Genomic DNA, 19,838 nt, shown 5'->3' with positions numbered 1-19,838 from the left:
TAAACCCATTGAATTGCATACTTTAAGTGGGTAAAATGTAATGAATAGTACATAAATTATATATCATAAAGATGTAAACAAATAAATAGAAATTGTTTAGTCCACTGCTAGATGAACAGTGCACTATAAATTTAGTTAGAATTAATTACAAAATGCAATGTCAGAGACATCACTATAAAAGGCAGGAAGTATGCCTTTCTATAGACGTATTTAACATGTGTCATATTCAATCACAGTTATTATCTCAAAATAGAAATTTTTTAAATTAGGCGTGATTGGGCCTAAGACCAGAGATGGCTCATGGAGTGTCATAAGCAATAAGGAGCCAGGCTAATGCAGCCAGGAGGACGGAAAGCGCCCCAGTGCCCACTGCCAAGTTAGAGCTGGGGGTCGCCCTGAGCAGGAGGGTCAGTAGGAGGAAGCAGGGGAATTGCCCCAGAGGGGACTCCAGGCAACACCACCTCCAGGCCCAGATTTAAGAGGGCGAAGGTATGAGGGAGACCTTTTTGGGAGGTCTGAGGTAGATAGGAGCTGCAGGCAAAACAAAACTAAACGGCAAAAAGAAGGCATGTCATACCAAACAGGCTGATATGGAGACAAAAAAGCAAAAAGCTAAAAGGTAATATATATTTTAAAATAGCAACAGTATTCACTTCCTTCTTTATACAGAAAAGTTCTACGAGAAGAGGAGCAAAGAGAGAAAACTGAACTTTGTATAGGGGGGGAAAAAAGTAAAACACTATGTAAAAATTCTTTAAAATACTGATAACTTTCAGAGTTATACTAGATTCTAACTTCTAGTGCAGACAGAAATTCCTAGGCTTTAAATTATTGTGGTATTACTTAGAAATGCAAAAACAGACATGCGCTGAACTCTTTATTTCCTAGTCCTCATCTTAGTACAAACTGACATGGATGATATTAAAACCTTGTGTTAAAGAGGAGGTAACTGAGGTACATAGGTTAAGTAAGTTGCTCAAGAAAGGCTTAAGTGGCAGAGTTGAAATTTGAAATCAGATGCCTAATTTCAAAATCCAGAAATTTACCATTATGCTTGTATGTCCCAAGTATACCACCATCAGTGGTTCATGAAATGATTTTAGGTGGAATTAACGGGACCCTCTCATATTAGTATTTATATATAATAAAACATCAATTTCACAACAATTATACAAAGCTTTCTTTTGAAATAATTATGAAAAATAAGATGTTTATCAACTTTTAAAAAGAAAGCAGTATGCCCTCGCTGGTTTGGCTCAATGTATGGAGGGTTAGTCTTCAGACTGAAGGATCCTGAGTTCAATTTCAGTGATGGGCACATACCTCAGTTGCAGGCTCCATCCCTGGCCCTGGCTGGGGCACAGGTGGGAGGCAACCAATTGATGTGTATCTCTCACCTCGATGATGTTTCTCTCTCCCCCTCTCCCTTCCACTCTCTAAAAATCAATAGAAAAATATCCTCGGTGAGGCTTAACCCCCCACCCCACCCCCAAAAAAGAAAGCCTAGAAGAAAATACAGAAAAATAAAAATAGCCTGATTTTCTGAGAAAGTAAAATTTGAATCCCTTCAAAAAATCTTCCTAGAATTATAATGTTCCTAAAATGTTTGTGCTAAAACAAAAACATTTAAAAAGTGTGTTCTGCCCTAGCTGGTGCTGCTCAGTGGTTAAGAGCATGGGCGCCAGGTTCAATCTCTGGCCTCAGCTTGGGTGCTTTTGGGAGGCAACCCATCATATGTCTCTCTCACATCAAAGTACCCACCCCCCTCCCTCTCTCTCTCTCTCCACCTCCTCCCTTTTACCTTCCCTTTCACTATCTAAAACTCAATGGAAAAAATATCCTCGGGTGAGGATTAACAACAAGAAGTCTATTCTAACCCTTCAAAACACATGTAATAATTCTATAAAGTATATTTCCCATTGGCTTACAGAATTTCAATATGCCTACCACTGAGCTCCCTTCCATTTCTGAGTGAGCCTCTCTCTCCGTCAGAAGCAAATTCCTGACATTTATCAGATTTTCTGTTTCTTCTTTTATCCTCTCTTACCCTAAAGCTCCAGGACCGGGCAACTTAACTATTTATTCTAAGGTCTCAGAAATTTTTCGTAAGGAAAACACCTGCAGGAAACCTACAATGCATATGCAACTAGTTTTAAAAAGGCAAAGGTTACTGTGCTATTCCTTGAGGGTTCCTCTGTATCTGATAAGCTGCCCACCTCTGGCACCCGAACAAAGAAACTGCAATTGGCAAAGGGGAAGGACTCTGTGTTTCACCCTAATCCCCAAAGGGCCAAAGACCTAGCCCAGGTACTTCTGTTTCCCACGATGAGACACCTCTAATGCTCCGGAGATAGCATGCACAAGCAAAAACCATCTCTAGCTTTTCCATACAGTGAACAGCATTCAGAACTCTTAATGTTTTTGGCAAGTCATCTCTCTGATGATGGCTAAGAGGCCACCAGGCCACGGTGGCCCTCACCCACCTGTGCATGTTCCCATTGGTGGTGAAAGACTGGCCACACACAGTGCACTTGTAAGGTCTCTCGCCAGAGTGCACCAGCATGTGGCGGTCCAGGGAGCTGGCCGAGCTCAGGGACTTCCCGCAGATACTGCACGAATGGTCTGCCCCGCCGGTGTCTGTGTTGTGCTGTAGAAAGCAATCACCACAGTGGTCACTTAAGATGGGTCAAAACAGCTATTTTTTTCCTGTTATATTTTAAATATCTTCCTGAATGTCAAGACTGATCAGCAACACAGGCAAATAAATATTCTGTATGATCTTCTATTTCCATGTTTTGATTTTGAAAAATACTTCTGCAAGGCTCAGAGAGAGATGGAATCTTTGAAGGTCTTTCTTGGAGACACACTAAATGAACTGACCACAACAACACGAACAGGAAGACTGTCAGCTCTACAGCAAACAGGTGAACTGTGGTCCTCACACTGTCAGTGTCCATTTTTCAAGTCTAAGGACTCAGTCTTGCTGCCACGGAAGAACTGAAATCTGCACAGTTGAGAGAGGTCTGGCCTCTGAAACATGTTAAGAAGGAACATTTCCATCCAAACCCAAATTAGTAAATGATGATATTATTTAGTACCACGCTCTAATTTTAATAATGTCACTAGAGTCATCAGTACTTTGTCATGACCCAGTTATAGCAGACGAGGGAGAAGGAAAACTCTCATAATAAAGAGGAAAAACCAAATGAGATCCCAAATCAAGTCAATGCCCTGCTGCATGACATGAGGCTGGAACAATATATATAAAAAGCAGGGTGTACTCCTACAATTTCCTGTTCTGTAAGGGGTCTGGTTCATGCTGAGGAGCCACATACCATGCAGTCTTCTACTACCTGTGGTCAGTGAACTCAGTATTTGCTAAATTCTGAAAAGGAATTCTATGTTGACTGGGGACTTTGTCACAATAACACACACAAAAATTATTTCATAACTACCTTGCAAAATAACTGAAATATTAAACAGAAATTAAACTCAGTCACAATTCATACACTTATACTAAATCACCTGGTCCTCTCTTAATGAAGAATGATTTAAAACAAGTATGAAAGCAGCAGCAAACCTGACGAATGTGCATAGTTAACTGGTGCTGAGTAGTGCAAATCTTCTCACACAGGGGACAGTTGTAGGAAGACTTCTCTTCTTTCATTTCCTGAAAAGACATAATAAAAAGGAGAATCAATTGCACCTCACAGTAAACTGGTGCCTCTTCTGTCTGCCATGAGCACCTGTGTCTCATGAGCCGTAGCAATGAGACAGCTAAGAGGATGGGCTCTGGAGCCTGTCTGGTATGCGCTTGGACAAATCACGGTCCTGTTGGCCCTCAGTTTCCTCATTTGTAAAATGGGAAAGTAACAGCATCTACCACATCACATCGTGATGAGTATTAATTCAGCTGACATACATAAAATACTGGACTAGTGCCTGGCACAGGGTAAGTGCTCAATAAATATTAGTATTCTTATTAGACATATACCACTTAATTATCAGTGATAGCGAAAAATTAAGCATTAAGTCTCGGCAGAGCTAGAAAAGGAATACATTTCTCCCTAAGTCTGACCAAGGCTCCAGCCACTCTTTCCCACCTGTTCTGGGGGCTCCCAAGGACTCATGAGAGGTAATGAAGTTCTCATGACAAAAACCTACCTCCTAATGGTGGAAGGCCTCCGGGCCCAGCTGTGTGCCCAACAGGCACCAACTTGGCCCTTTTACTCCCTGCTAACACCTGCTTGACACCGCTCATAAATAGTAAATAAGAATGAGAATGCTGTGATAGTGTCTAAAGATCCAAAGTGAGGACTCCCACAGAGGCGACAAAAGAATAAGCTCTCTATTTGGACAAGCAGCTCATTTATGTTCCCTCAAAACACACAAGACAGGACAAGCTTCCTTGAAGCAATATATTTTACCTTTTTAAGGAAAATGACAAGCTCCTTTACTACTTACACATCTCCTTTCAAAATAATTCCCGGAGCTTTGTCATGGACGTGCCTATCACAGCCTTCTCACTACACACTCCCTGAGCACCCCAGGTCTGTCCTCATCCCCAAAACTAACGGGATCAAGGCCTGGATACCACTCTCAGGAATGTGGAATTGAGATGCTTAGAGACTACGATCCATGGGTTTCCAAAGACCAGCAGAACGGCCTGGGAGCTTTCTATTGAGATTGCTAGATCAGACTCACGACAGATTGAGTCAGAATCGCTGGGATAATGGGAGCTGAACCCCAGGATCTGTTTCACAGGCTCCCAGGAGATGTTGGTTATATGCCCAGATGTGGGATTGACTAAGTTACTAAGTTAGGTGATCAGCAGCACTTGAATTGAAAGTGTATGCAGGGTTGGGGCCAGACCCAGCAGCATGGCGAGCCCCCGCCACGACATGCAGCTGGGAACACGTCTGTGCTAATGGAGCGGGAGACCAAGCAGCCTGTGAAAGAGGGCTGGACCCTTGGGCATTTTCAATAGACCTTTTTTTCCTTGTGCTCATTTGAGTCAGTTTCTATTCCTCACAAATAACACTAATTATTGAACACTTACCATGTGCTAAACTCTGTACATATAAAAATATCAGCTGTTTCTCCCCCCCCCCCCCCACCACTAAAGAAAATAGCTACTATTATGGACTCTATTTTCTGAATGAGGAAACTGGGGTACAGAGGCAAGTAACCTGCCCCAAATCAATGAACTATTAGATAGATCAAGAATTAAAACTCAGGCCAGCTGCTCGACAGCCCATGCCCTAAACCTGACCCCCAGCCCCTAAAAAAAAAAAAAAAAAAAAAAAAAAAAAGATGAGCTCCAAGGCACAGAAAAGAAACACCATTGAGGCTGGCTTATGAGAGATGATGAAAATATAAGCCACCCTAAAGACTATAAAAACAAATGCACCATAAACCAGACAGGGTGGAGTGCATGCATGATGTCTACTGCATAACTGCTTCAGTGGTTGTCTCTCTCTCTTCGTAGACTAGCAGGCTTTGTTTTAAGCAACACAGTTGTCCCCCCCTTATCTGCAGTTTTGCTTTTCATGGTTTTTAGGTACCTATGGTCAACCACGGTCCAAAAATATTAAACGGAAAATTTCCAAAACAGACCATCCATATGTTTAAATTTCCTGCCGTTGAGTGGTATGACGAAATCTCATGCCATCCTGCCCTCCGCTGGGACCTGCATCATCTTTGTCCAGCATCCCCGCGCTGCATACACTGTCACTCACTGGCTGTCTTGGGTATCCGATTGACTGTTGAGTATTGTAGTGCTTGTGTTCAGGTTGCCCTTATTTTACTTAGTGATGGCCCCACAATGCAAGAGTAGTGATGCTGGCAGTCGAATGTGCCAAAGAGAAGCCAAAAGTGCTTCCTTACGTGAAAAGATTTGTATGTAGAGGGAAAGGCATAGTATATATGGGGCTCGGCACCACCTACAGTTTCAGGCATCCATGGGAGTCTTGGAAAGCAGCGCCTGTGGGTAAGTCACCTTTTCTAGTCTGTGGCACTGGGTCTGAGACCTCAGTATGTTATATATTTTTCACTCTCAAATTAAAAAAAAAAATTACAGCTATCAATTCCAAGGAAGGTGATTAACCCAGAGATAGTAAAAAGCCTGCCAGTCCAGCGACTTGCACTCCTCACAGGGGTGGGTGTCCTACCTTCTCAGCCCAGTGCTACTGCTCTCAAAATGGAGCTGGCCAAGAACCACCAAACGGAAAAACCAAAAACAAAAGTAGCAATAACAAAATATGAGCACTTGCAATCATAATGAGAAATGCCTGACAGCCAGGCCAAAACCCAGTCTTGGGTCTTTTCGATGAATTATTATATTAGCAATAAAATATATTAAACGTCTTTTAGAGGAAGATTATCAGTAGGATGTAAATACATATTAAATAGCCAAGTCTCCAAGAGATCAGCTCCTTGAGGAGGCAAATGAAAGGAAGAAATCACCTTTCATTCACCTTGAGGGAGCAGCAGCTCATGGGCTACCTGGCACTGCCTCTGGGGCTTATCATGAACTCGGGCCAAACGTGCTCTGAGCCTGGCAGGGGCATGCTGCAGCCTGTGACTCCGGCCCACAAAATCCACGGTGCTCTGGGAGAAGGCAGGCTGTGAGCTCGGATTTAGTTTTCAATAGAAAAGGCAGCATCATGATGCTGGAAGAAGCCCTACTGGAGAATTCTGAACCCAGTTATTGGGGCCACACCGGTGGAAAGAGCACACTTCCTGAGCTGACAGATAAAATTAGCAGCGAATGTGATAACTAACCATTCCATAGCAAAACGCTCTGGCACCCGTGCCAGTGTCCGGCTGGGGCTAATCTGCCCTGGGACTTGGTGCTATCGCCCACGGGACTCCTCCCAGGCTCCCTCGCAGCCCTCCCCGCCCACTCCCAGGTGAGGATGAAGCGTTCTCTCTCCCCACTGCATTCTGTTTGTTTTCTCTCGGTGCACTGTCTTTCCCTTTTCACCTCTGGCCCAGACCTCCCCTTCAAAAACTGAGCCAGTGCCCCAAAGAACCCAAGGAACCCTGGCGGCATAGGAGGTAGATGAAAAATAGCCGAGGCACACACCTGTCCCATTTCCTGCACCACCCTTACACGGTCACTCCCAATCACCACCGAGGGACTGAAGAGCTGTGTGTCCCCTCCTACGGCTCTCCCTATGGTCTCTGAACCACTGGGGAAGGACTGGAGCCTGCACTTGTGCCGGCTCTTTAAAAAGGAGGTGATCCCTTCCCTACCTACCACTTTCCCCTGTAGACAGCGAAGGAAGAGAAGACAGTGGCCTTATCTACCTCATTCATCCCGAAATGCCTGGCATCATGGTGCAGTACCTGGCTGGAATTAGGAGCTGGCATATACCATGAAACGAGTGTAGGGATGGAGAGACGAACGAACAGATGGATGGACAGACAGTCATGTGAGAGTGAAAATAAACCTTTTCTTCCCAGAGCTAGCACTCCTTCTTGACTCAGGCCGCAGTCATGCAGGCTGAGTATTTTCTCAAGGACCCATAGGAAGAGAGGCACGCAGAGACAGGGGAAAAAAGAAAGAAAAAGGTATCAATGCTCCAACCCTGAAACACTGTTTAATTCTGCCAAGAGCTCAGCCTTGAGAAAGGTGTGGAGAAAACAGACTCTTCCCACGCTGCTGGAGGGATTTTAGGCTGGTACAACTTTTACTGGAGGGAAAGTTATATTGAAAGCCTTAATTAATGTTTTACTTTTAAGAATTGATAGAAAACCATCATAGATGCACTGAGACAATTCTGTATAATAACTGTCACTGTAGGATTGTTGATAAAAAAATTTTTTAGTTTAAAAATTCCCCGCAAATTTATTTTCATCTCCATTTCTGGTATCTAGATAAACTTAAGACTTCCTGCTCCCTGAGGGTTTGATATAATCCTATTAAATCCAATATACCAAAAACTCAATGGGGAGGAGTAGGTTCATATCATATGTATTCAGAGAAGAAATGAGAACTGTTTACTCTCTACCTCTCTCCTTGAGCTTCGTAGAACATGCTACTAACAGGATAGCAACCACTTTGCAAGTGCCCCCTCTTATGTCAATTAAAAGATCCATCTCATTTCCCAGTGCAGGTGACTGGACTTTCATCATTAATCCTCCCAATCCCTGCCCACTCATTTACTCTTTCCCTCTTCTCCTGATCCCATGCTCACTACAAGTTCAGAAGGTCTAAATTTCCTCTTATGTGGAATTCTCTGGAGCCAAATTCTGTGCTTTGTCAGGATGGGAAGCTGGATAGCAGCCCCAGCACAACCAGTCCTTATTTGCTCCATAATCTGAAGACACTTAAAAAAAAGTAATCAAGGAGGTGGCTTTGGAAACCAGCTGGGTAAAGAAAGGAACAGCATCACAGCAGAGAACTCAGTTCTTTACCTTGGCCAGCAAACGAAGAAATCTGGCAATCAAATCTAATTACAGGGCAGAGAATCAGGGCATCTTTACCAATATTGACATCACAGCATAGAAAATTTTCTCCATGAAAAAAAATGGAAATAAGCTATGAAAAGTTCGCACTTGAAAAATGATTACCACCTCTGGGTATGCCTAGTTATATCTCAGCACGCCCACGATCTTATCTGAGCAAGCTGAGCTCAGGGATCATCCTCCCCCACATTCTCAGAGATGGAAGCAGCCAGATGTCATCACCTCGCCCACAGCAGCTTACCTGGTTCCTTCGGCCAATCCGGTTTGGTCCTGGTGGCTTCATGGGGGACTTGATGCTCTGGGGGCTCCCGCCATTCTCTGCAACCTTCCCTACGCTCATTACTGCTGACATCATGGTGTTGACGGAAGACAGGTCTGAACCTTCCAAGCCAATGGGCGAACTTGACGTCATTGGGACAAGGGTTTAAGCTTCTAAGAAGCCTCTGCCATAAAACTGAAAATCGGAAATTGCTGATATGATCATTGGGAAATTGAGGCTTCTGTCAGAGCCAGGTGGCACTGGCCATGGCTACCACAACTTAAGTCAGGCCAAAATAGCTAAGACCTTCTGTCTTCAGTTCAAGCTGACACTCACACCCATAACGACATAAGTTTTCATCTTAATGAAGTGTTGTCATATCGAAGAATAACCTTACTTTCTTTCACAGTGTATGCCACTAACACAACTCCCAAAGCCACCTGAGGCAGGTCTCTTTGCCAACACTAATCTTTCATTAGGCAGAGTGACGAAGGCTGAACCAATGATTAGGAAGCCCAGGGAGCTGCCATTTGACCAGCACCTTCCCAATAACCTTACTGATTTATTACAACAGGGATGTTGTAGACCTGATAATGGAGAACCATCAGGTTTCACTTAACTCTGCTGCCACAAGCCAGTGATTTTAATGGGCCCCAATTTTATAAGACATTTGAGGCATCAACCGTATCAAAATTATGACCAAATTTCAAATCAATATAAGAAACACTGCTTCTTAAAAAATACAAATAGGAAATATACCTACACCCCAGAAAATGGACAGAAGAAGCCCCAGCCCATTGCCAATTACCTCCATTTCTGTCCCAATTGATAAACTAAGAGACTTTCCCTTGCTATCGCTATCATCCACGTGGAGTAGGAAACGAGTCTGAGTTTCACTTTTTTCTTCTTCTCTTTGTATACTCGTTGACACTGGAAGGGAAGCAAAGGCAAAACGATTCAGTGCATATATTTTCACTTAGTAAAAGATCAAAACCATTTATTTGCTGTAATCTCAGATCACGAAATTCATGAGAACACAGAGCACAAATACTAAGAAACTATTTCTAAGTCTTATTTTTATTCCAAAACCATATTGTGATTGATATTCCCTACAGTGTTGTCACCTTCACTCCCAACAGAAAGAACGATTTTGTGGTATTTTCCTTTCTGATGCCCATGCGTGTCTGTGTGTGAGGGTGTATATGTAACAAATATTCTTTCGGACTCTACCCCTGGCGTCTTTCCCTCGGTCCACTGCATTGCTGCAGAGACAAAGGCACACGGGACATTCAGACTCCACTTTGACTCACCTCCCACTTCTACCTAAAACTGAACAAAGACAAAGCAGTTGAGGAATTCACTGAAGGCTCACAGTCCAGAAGGTATTACAAAAGACCTAAAGGAAACCAGGTGATGTGAAAAGAATAAACAAAGGGAAAACTGACCCACAGCCACATCAAAAGCTACTTCTATAGGCCTTTTCTAGCCACATCCCTTGTCACTGGTATGGTATGGCCAGAAGTAAGTCGACAGGTAAATTATTTCCCTCATTTCATCTGGGAAGGTATTTCGTAGCTGAAGCCTGCCAGTGAGCCACACACCCTGTTCCCCACCCAGTGTGCATCAGTAAACCTGACAAGTCCACAACTGCAGTCAGACATCACGCTCATTATTTCACAGCAAAGTGAATGCTTACGGAGAACACCAGAAAGACCATGGTTTCCTCCTCCAATTTTAGACAATGTGACAGAGGATAGGACAGTGGCAACACTCAAACTACAAGTGAGTCCAGCACCAGAGCAGGAGAGGCCTGGAAATATAACTTTATTAAGTGATATTGCCATGAAGCAAGAGAAGTCCCAAAGCCAAAATCCTACCAGAAAAGTCAGAGAGGATGTCAGGAACAGTCCTTTTCCTGTCAAGAGACAAAATGTGCCTTCTTATTAACAGACTTTTGAAAATATGAACCTAACAGTTTCCAAATGGTAGGTGAAAGGACTAACTGCAGAAACATACTTCTTAAGACAACTGAGTCAGCCTCGCCCTCACATATTTCCTCATAGAGGAAAGTGATGGTCAAAATCAAAGGGGGAAAAAAGCTGTTGTCTTTCCATGACGTTTCCCCATGCCAGACCATTTAAACTTAATAAAGGTTGTGCTACAAACTTCCCGTTTTTAACTGCCTTTAAAGCTTATTTGGCATATTTCTCTTTAAGAAAGGACATGTGGCTAAACCGGCTCAATGGATAGACTGTCGGCGGCCTATGGACTGAAGGGTCCCGGGTTCAATTACGGTCAAGGGCATGTACCTCGGTTGCGGGCATATCCCCAGTGGGGGTATGGAGGAGGCAGGTGAATGATTTATCTCTCCCATTGATATTTCTAACTCTCTATCTCCCTTTCTCTCTGTAAAAAAATCAATAATAAAAAAAAAAAAAAAATATATATATATATATATATATATATATATATATATATATACTTTTTTTTTTTTTTTAAAGAAAGGACATGTGAAGGAAGTACACCAAAAAGAGTACAATTCTTTTTTTTTTTTTTTTTTTACTGCTCCCCACTCCAGCCCCTGTGCAATTCTTTTGTAATGGATTCCTAACAACAGTATCAACAGTCCCATAAAATTGTAATCAATCAGCATGTAATTATTTGTTTGATTCAGAGAAGTGGACACCTTCAGTACCCAAATCATTTTCATTCTTTTATTTTATTTTTATGGATTTTTATTTATTTCAGAGAGGAAGAGAGTGGGGGAGATAGAAGCATCAATGATAAGAGAGAATCATTGATTGGTTGCCCCTCCCATTAGGGATTGAGCTCGAAACCCAAGCATGTGCCCTGATGGGGAATTACATTGTGATCTCCTGGTTCATAGGTCGATGTTCAAACCACTGAGCCATGCCAACCAGACCATCTTCATTTTTTAAAATATACTTCTCCTACAGTTTTATTGTACATCAAATTATAAAATAACTGGCTAGAAGTCTTCTTTACTATAATTATGCCAGTAAAAAAAAATAATTAACCTTTCTAACAATTTATAGTATGAGTTTAGAAGATGATCTTGATTTTGTCCTATGACTCAACTTAAAAAAGAAAATGTGGTAAAGTTCACTAAATCTGTAAATAGGTTTGAGTAAACACCTTTAGGACTAAATATAATACTTTAGGTTAAAATTAAAATTTAATTTAATTCTACCATTGCGTAGGGAAAAAAGTGGAGAGGAGGGAAATATTCAATATGAAATGAACAAAAATATATTCACTAAGCAGAGCCAAATTGCCGGTAAGAATTTTTCTCACAGTCACTATAACATCAAAGACACATTCTTGCAAACGTCCTAAGTGTATTAAATATAGAATACCTAGCAATAGTCAAGAGAGCTAACCAGCATAAAGAGAAAAGTCAAGCAAACTCATTATTTCTCATTTTGTCCTGACAAGGAGACACTTGTTAAACTGATTTCTTCTGTTAGGATAAAGTGTGACATAACTCACTGATGACACCAAGATCATCTACACTTACTTACTTTTCCTGGCTTAAAGGTAATAGCAATTAAAAAAAAAAAATAGAGACTGCTTATCTCTTTTCTAAAGGTGCAATTAACAAAACGAAGTTCCCAGCACACGTGTGGAGCCAGTGCACTCTGAAGAGCTGTTTCAGAGGCACCCAAACGAGTCCCCTGGAGCTACTGCAAGGCCTCACTCCAGTTTGTTCTTATACTTGAACTCATCATTGGGACAATGGTGTGAAAGAGGGAAAGAACTTCATTCTGTGATGGGGGAAAACCTACTTTAACATTGAGCTCACCTATGTGCTAATCTAGTCAATTCTACCTACCCCAGCCTGACCCCTCTTATTACTAATCACTTATTAGTAAGAGTAATAACTCAAACTAACTAACATAAACCTACTGATACTTGATCTCTGGGAATGAAAGATGCATTTAAGAGTTTAGCCCAGCCAGTATGGCTCAGTGGTTGAGTGTCAATCTATGAACCAGAAGGTCAGGGCACATGCCCAGATTGTGGGCTCAATTCCCAGTATGGGGTATGCAGGAAGCAGCTGATCAATGATTCTCCCCTCATCACTGATATTTCTTTCTCCCTCTCCCTTCCTCTCTGAAATCAATTAAAAAAAATAAAAGTTAAAGGTCCACTTACAAAGTACATTTTTCTTTATTTATATTTATAGTATTAAAATTTTTATTCTCTCCTTTGTTCCATTTCTATTCCCTGACAGCATCCTGTACATCAGCCCCACCACTGCAAATAATAATAATAATAATAATAATAATAATAATAATAGAAAATTACTGGTCCCATTCTAATACAATTTCCTCCAACTAGAATCAGAGAGGATTCGGAACCCAGAAGAAATTCCTAATCACAGATATGAAAAAAAGTCATCATCTCCATTGTCATGGCCACGTGGATGGGCCTGATATTCCAGTTTTTAACACAAACTGGATTTGGGGGTGTGAAGGGAGAAGTGGGAAATGGGGTTATGAAGTGTTGTTTTTCTTGTGAGACAAACACTAGGCACCCTTTTGCAGACTTCTCATTCTACACGTCAGGTCCAATGGGTCAAGAAGAAGTAGCAGTTCAGCTACAATTTCACTGTGGCTGAGCATCACAGCCTCTGGGAGACCTGGAGAAGGGGAGGGAACTCAAAGGGAACGTGGGGAGGGAGAGGGAGAGGGAGAGAAAGGAAGACTCAACATTCAAAGTTATTGTGACTCAAGGAAAGTCAATAAAGTTTAACCAACCTGTTTTCTTTGTCTTATCAGGCTGGCCCTCCTTACTGAGGAGCTGGTTCTGGCCGGGCCCAGACGTGGGCAGGGTCACACCTCAAAGCCACCACCTCTGGAGCAGAGTGGGAGCAACCTACAAAATGAGAGAAGGTGACATTACAAGGGAGTCAACACCAAAAGTGGTCCCATCTCTCTATTTCTCCACTTAATACCACCAGGAGTCACAAACTAGAGACAACAAAACGTTTTCCACCCCCTGCCTGCACTTCGTTAGCAAGCTTCCAGCTCCGGGGTGGAATCCACCCAGTCCTCCACTAGCCTCTGAGCAAGAGCCAGTGGGGTCACGCGTGCCTGGGACAGACAGACTCCCACAGCATGCCCCAGCAATGCCACAGACAGCGTCACCAGAGGATGGCCAGGACCACCGACTCCAGGTGGAGCTTCGGGCACCTCAATGGCATGTGAATGCTGATGGATGGCCAGCTGAAAGGATAGAAGAGAAGGGCGAGGCATTATTAAGTGTTATCAGAAACGGAGGAAAAAAGAAGAGCTGAAGAAAGTGAAAAAATAATGGAACTAAACAGTTCCTCAATGTAAGAGAATGGGAGTGAGGGGAGAAGTGTTCATAACAGTCCAAACAGGAACAAATGCGTATTTTTCTTTTCTGTAGAGTAGGTGCGGAAAGCTACTCAAGTTACATGGGCCCTTCAGGAGCTTGGGAGTGTCTGCTCTGGGGACCACGGGCCTCCAAAGTGTGGCTGGGGAGAAAGCCGTGCTGGCCCTCCACACAGGGAGAGGAAACGGGGACCAGCACTCCCCAGAGCTATGGCACGTGGCCACACTCTCTGGGTCTCTGAAAAACAGCATCCCGTAGCTAAACTGAAGAGTGAGAAACTGGGAAGTAAAACCTAAAGAAGTAAAATAAAATGCCACACACAAAAAACTGTTCAAGAAACACTTGCTTGGTACGTTTTCTCGTGTTTATTCCCTATTGGAGTCAGAAAGGCTGTCCAATCATATGAATGCCCGGTTATCATCTTGACTCTGACTTTGTCTGCATGGGGTTACTGAGCACTTGAGGCGGCAAACCTCTGCCGCCCCACAGGTTGGCGGGGCTGAAGCCTCCCAGCCCTTTCCGTTAGCAGCAGCTTCTCACAGTTTCTGAATCAGTGAACAGTTTCTCTCTTTACACCTCACTGCTTCAATTACTCATCTTTTTACTCTGGACCTTTCTCTTTTGAAAAGTTCTTTGCATTTTGAACAAGCCAAAAGGAACCCTTACTCCTACCCCCGTAATTCTCACTGTTTCTTAGAGGCAAAACCCTCCCTGAGGATCTGCTGCAACTGTGGCCCCTCCCACAGAAACATGCGCATTCTTTACACTCCACCTTTTTTTTGTGAGTATCAGGAAGGCCAGGAATCTCAGATACCTATGTAGGATAGGTAAGGAGAAGAATCCTGGTTTCACTTGATATATAACCCATCTTCCTTTAAACTATGAATCAAGTCAATTTTATTAAAATTCCCATGAGGTTTCAGAAATATAGGAACAAAACATCCTTTCATATCATCCCCACCCATCTAAACTTAAAGCTGCCTAGGATGAAATTAAACACTGTAACAACAACAACAAAAACAAGCAAGGTTTTCTTGTAATTATTTGTTTTTTAATTAATGGCACATTTTTATAAGGAAGAAGGAATAGAGAAATTGCTCCTTTTTTTTCTCTAGAAACCATCAAGATCTCCAAATAAGCAAACTATATATAGAAACATAGAGAGAGAAGTCTCTGAAATTAAAAAATTTCAAAATATAACGAAGAGTCTCAAAATTTGGACATACTCCCCCTCAATTAAAAAAGATACTTGTAACCTCTCAGCACACACAGGGAACTTGGGAGGAACGGGCCAACCTGAGACACTTTGACCTTGCAACTTCCATCCTCTGATTCTGGATGTAAATGATTTGAATATTGCTCAGTAATCAGAGTCACTACCCTGTTTATTTTGAGTTCCACCAGGCAGGAGGGATTCATAGAACTCAGAGAGCGGAAAAGTACAGGACAGTTCTTGGAAGAAAACTCAAGATACCCCTTGCCTCTATCAGCACTGCCTCGAGGGGAGGAAAGAAAAAGGAGGGGAGGCTGTGCCCCAGATGATGCCTGCAGGGGAAATGCAACAAGCAGGCAGGGCTGGCGAGGCTCCTGGCTCCCAGGGGAGATGCTGGGTTTCTGGCTTTGCATTCCCACACAGGCCTTGCCCACGTCCAGTGGAAGCAGGCTGACCTGGAGAGGGCAGAGGTCCACCCTGGAAGATGAAGGGAAAAAGGCTGCCCCCCCCAACCCCTCCTCCACCCTGAGGAGATAAGGGACAATGCTATGAAAAACTAGAAAGAACCAGGTCCCAGACAGCAAAGGGATGGAAAGATGGAAAATGCTCCAAAAACAAAACTATCCAGCTTCTAGAAATCCTACAGATTCTTAAGGTGAAATCTAAAATCTGTCCCAAGGCCCCCAGGAAAGATGGCTGAGTTTAGATGCCTGGGATGACAGAAGTGCCCTCCCCCCCTCCCTACCCCTCCCTGCCCCTCCTCACCCCATACACACATAACAGTGAGCTTTACACCACCAAACCGGGAGAGCTGCTGTGCTGAGCTTGTTTTGCTTGATCCACTGACTGGAACAGCCTAGTGAACAGCTTAGCTGGCCAGTCCCACCCAACCAGGAAAGGCTAAGAGTTTCAGAGGAGCTCAGGTGGTAAGATGCTGTGAGCTGCTACGGAGCTTAACCAGCAGCAGCAGCGAGAACATCTCCGGAAGGATGGGCTGAGGCAGAAAGGAAACATTCTTCCCCAGTCCTGGCTAGCTGGGGCAGAACCAAACCAGCATGGCACTGCCTGTTCTCCCCTGCCTGCCAAGCACAGGACAAAACCATCTCCTCTAACCAGGACAGCCTCACGAGTGCTCTGAGGCCCAAGACAGCTGCAATGACGGCCCGAGTTCCAGGAAGCGGCTGTGTTTCTTGGCTTAGGGTGCGCTCTGTGCCGTGGATAGGGCGGCACCCATGCAAGTCACCCTCCCCGCTTGTTGACATGAGCTTTGGTCCAACAGGGCCACTGAGCAGGCCCTGCACAATCAGGCACTGAGAGCTGCTCAAGGGGTCCCCTAAGAAGAGGGGGATGACCTCCTGGCCCACGTTCAAGAAAGCAAAGTGCGCAGAGGTGAGGGGCCTGCACCTCGAACCAGGCAGGTAGGAGAGCCTCCCTGGGGGTGTCTTCTGAGCTCTGCCGCAAATAGACTTTCTAACCTGCACTGAAAGCCCCTGTGCTCTGCCCTCAGTTCACCTCTGGCCTTCTTGCCTGCCAGTTCCCATGGTTATCTCTCTGTTCAGTTTCTTCTGAACATTCTTCTCCCCATCCCATCCCTTAGGCCACTTTCTACGTGAAGGCTCCCCCATTCCCACTAACCCCATTCTTAGTTCCAAACTTGGACTCTGAAGCAGTAGCAGCAGCTAATACTTCTGTTATCCTGACCCGAGGATATTTCTTCCATTGACTTTTTGAGAGAGTGAAAAGAAGGAGAAAGATACATCGACTGGATGCCTCCTGCACACTTCCCGAATGGGGGCGGGATGGGGTACCCAATTGAGGCACATGCCCCTGACCAGGAATCCAACCCGAGACCCTTCAGTCTGAGGGCCAGTGCTCTAACCACTGAGCAAAACCGGCCAGAGCAGCTAATACTTTTTGAATACTATGCCGCCTGCTTTAATCTCATAACAATCATGAGGTGTACAGATGAGAAAACTAAGGTGTTGGGGTCAAGCAACTTGCTCCCAAGATCATGGCGTGAATCCAGTCTCTAATTTCTGTTTAGTTTCTTTTGCACTCCTAGCACAGGGCTACAGAGAACAGACGTGTTCCCCTCAATCACATTCTTACAACCACATCGAGTCATTTCTGCCCTTCCAGGCTGCTCAGCGCCTGGCCTCCCGTTTCCTCCAGTTTCTAGGCAGGAAAAAGGAGTTCTCTCCTCCCACCTTCACCTTCTTCTCTGTGCAGGAGGCAGGACTGGACTTCCCTCTCAGACTAAAAATTCACCGCATAGGGCAGAAGTCTGTAAGGCAGGGATGGGGACCTCCATATCCAACACTGCTGCATTCTAGAGGCACCCAGGCAAGGAGACCAGAAGGAACCCCATACAGCTCAGGCCTGTCCAAGTGGCTGTCCCACCAGCGCAAGCCCGAGCTCAGAAGCGACCTGTGTGCTCCGGGTCACCTCTGCTTCCACAAAAATGGCCTGCACACCTGGAGCAAGAGGAAGCTCTGGGGGGTGGGAGCAGCCAGAAGTGCACAGACCCGAAATTAAGCAAACACCACGGGAAGGAATTCTTACAGTCCCAGGTGATCAGTGAGAAGTTACCTGCCACTGACCCTCCGGCAGAGCCATCCCTCAGGTGCAGACCTTGGTGAGAAGCACAGATTCTCAATGTGCTGAGGTCACTATGTGGTACACCTTAAATGTACTCTCTGAAAATGCAGCTTCTCGGGCCTTGGCCCGGAACTGCTGCCTCTGAAACTCGCCTGAGTCTGCGTGCGGCTCCCAGAGGGGTGACCCGGCCTTGGGAACCAGCACTCTTCTTTCCACAGTTCTGGAAGGGCGGCACAAAACCAAGGATCCCCCTGAAAAATGTTCTTCGTGAGGATTTGGAAGGAGCCACTCTCAGAGTAACAACCAAGGCACTGATTCTGGCTTCAACTTTATTTACTACAGTAAAATAACAATAAAGAAATAAGGGGAGCGTGTACGATAGCCGGTTGCTCCGTGGTTAGAGCATTGGCCCACTTCCTGAAGGGTCGGGTTTAATTCTGGCCAAGGGCTCATACAGGCTTGATCCCCAGCACCAGTCAGTGAGTGAGCCACAGAGGCGGTGAGGAGGAGGGTGAGAAAGAGGAGTCTGGGAGGACAACCCCAATGAAAGCAGGCCTCTGCGTGGTTCCCCTGGGCCTCAGAACCACCTCACCACCTACTGTGGTTTGTGTCTTAACGGGACTTGCAGCTGGAGGAAGAAAATGAAACAGAGTTCATCCCAGCTGCCGAGAGCAGTGGGTGCAGGACCAGCATGAGCTGCTGACCACCCTCTCCAAAGGCTCCAGCTCTGTGGTGGGTAAAGGGACACAGATATTCAGGAAAGAGGGGGAAGGAGTGGCTCATGGGAGAGTGACAGGTTCCATGCTGGGAGCAGTTTCTCTCTTAGAAATAATTTGGACATTTTAATTGTTACAGTGCATACAATTTCAGCAGAGGCAAGGGCTGATTTTGGAAGGCAGGGTTTTTGCTTACCAAATTTCTCTATGAAGTCAGATTCCATTCACTATTTAAAATATGAACTGCTGGAAAGGTGAAGAGGTTTTTCTGGTACGGGATAGATAAAACTATCCTATGACACCCCATTCTTCTTCCTGCGTCTCTAAGGACTCCTGGCTGCCTCAGAGGGGGAAAAGGAGCAAAGCCCTGATTGGAGGCTCTTCTGTCTGTAAATAAGACTGCGAAGGAGCGGACTCCAGTCCCTGCAGCTCTCCTGGGGGCAGGTCTTACTGACAGGAACTAACGACACATGGCAGCCATGTGTCACCCTGGGCCCCGCTCTTCTGGGAAGGGCCATGTATCTCTCCCCAGGTGAGCCGGGCTTTTTCTAAACACTGCTTTCCTGCCAGGCCACCAGGATCTGGTTACTTCATCACCTTCTTGCCCAACTTAGCAGAAGAAGCCGGTGAGGAAGAAGGTGGGCAGCCAGGGGAGCCTGAATAAGGAAGCACATGCTGGGCAGAGAGCCGTACCCCTAGGGCAGGGCAGGGTCTTCTAGGCTCGGATGGAAGAAGTCTCAGGAGGAGGGTCCTGCGGGGATTAAGTTTTAAGTCCACAGTTTACCCCACCCTGGGATCTGCTCTGCGGGCTTATAGAAAAAGGGTAGGGAGAGGCCTCCACATCTCTCCCGGCCCGAGGAGTTTAAAAACAGAAAAGAAGCCCTAGCTGTTTTGGCTCAGTGGATAGAGCATCGGCCTCCAGACTGAAGGGATTCCAGTCAAGGGCACATGCCTGGGTTGCGGGCTCAATCCCCATTAAGGGGAAGCTAGGAGGCAGCCGATGAATAATTCTCTCTTATCACTGATGTTTCTATCTCTCCCTCTCCCTTCCTCTCTGAAATCAATAAAAATATATTAAAAATAAACAAAAAACAGAAAAGAAGATGTTGCTATAATAGAAAATGGAATTTTAAGTCAGAGTGTATCAGAAGTTTAGTGTTTGCCCATTTACATGTTCATTTCCCCGTAACTAGGGATC

At 44.7% G+C, this 19,838-nt stretch overlaps 1 protein-coding gene across 9 annotated transcripts in view; it reads right to left on the bottom strand.

Moving 5' to 3' along the window:
* RREB1 (ras responsive element binding protein 1) overlaps positions 1–19,838 on the bottom strand; it is a 142,311-nt gene that overhangs the window by 64,541 nt on the left and 57,932 nt on the right. For 8 of the 9 annotated variants that reach the window (XM_084875597.1, XM_084875593.1, XM_084875594.1 and 5 more), the window contains 5 exons: positions 13,513–13,630; positions 9,540–9,661; positions 8,714–8,926; positions 3,581–3,670; positions 2,484–2,647 (listed from right to left, as the gene is read on the bottom strand). In XM_084875597.1, coding sequence (XP_084731723.1) covers positions 2,484–2,647; positions 3,581–3,670; positions 8,714–8,884 — 425 coding nt within the window. In that variant the 5' untranslated portion in view covers positions 8,885–8,926; positions 9,540–9,661; positions 13,513–13,630. Of the gene's footprint in view, positions 1–2,483; positions 2,648–3,580; positions 3,671–8,713; positions 8,927–9,539; positions 9,662–10,608; positions 11,032–13,512; positions 13,631–19,838 lie in introns of those variants that run through there. The other variant, XM_084875598.1, reaches the window with a different exon arrangement.

The sequence above is a fragment of the Pipistrellus hanaki genome (assembly GCF_964339955.1).
Source record: "Pipistrellus hanaki genome assembly, chromosome: 2".
In the NCBI taxonomy this organism is placed as follows: domain Eukaryota; kingdom Metazoa; phylum Chordata; class Mammalia; order Chiroptera; family Vespertilionidae; genus Pipistrellus; species Pipistrellus hanaki.
Note: the sequence above shows the minus strand (reverse complement) of the source record. Positions and strands in the feature narration are given on the sequence as shown.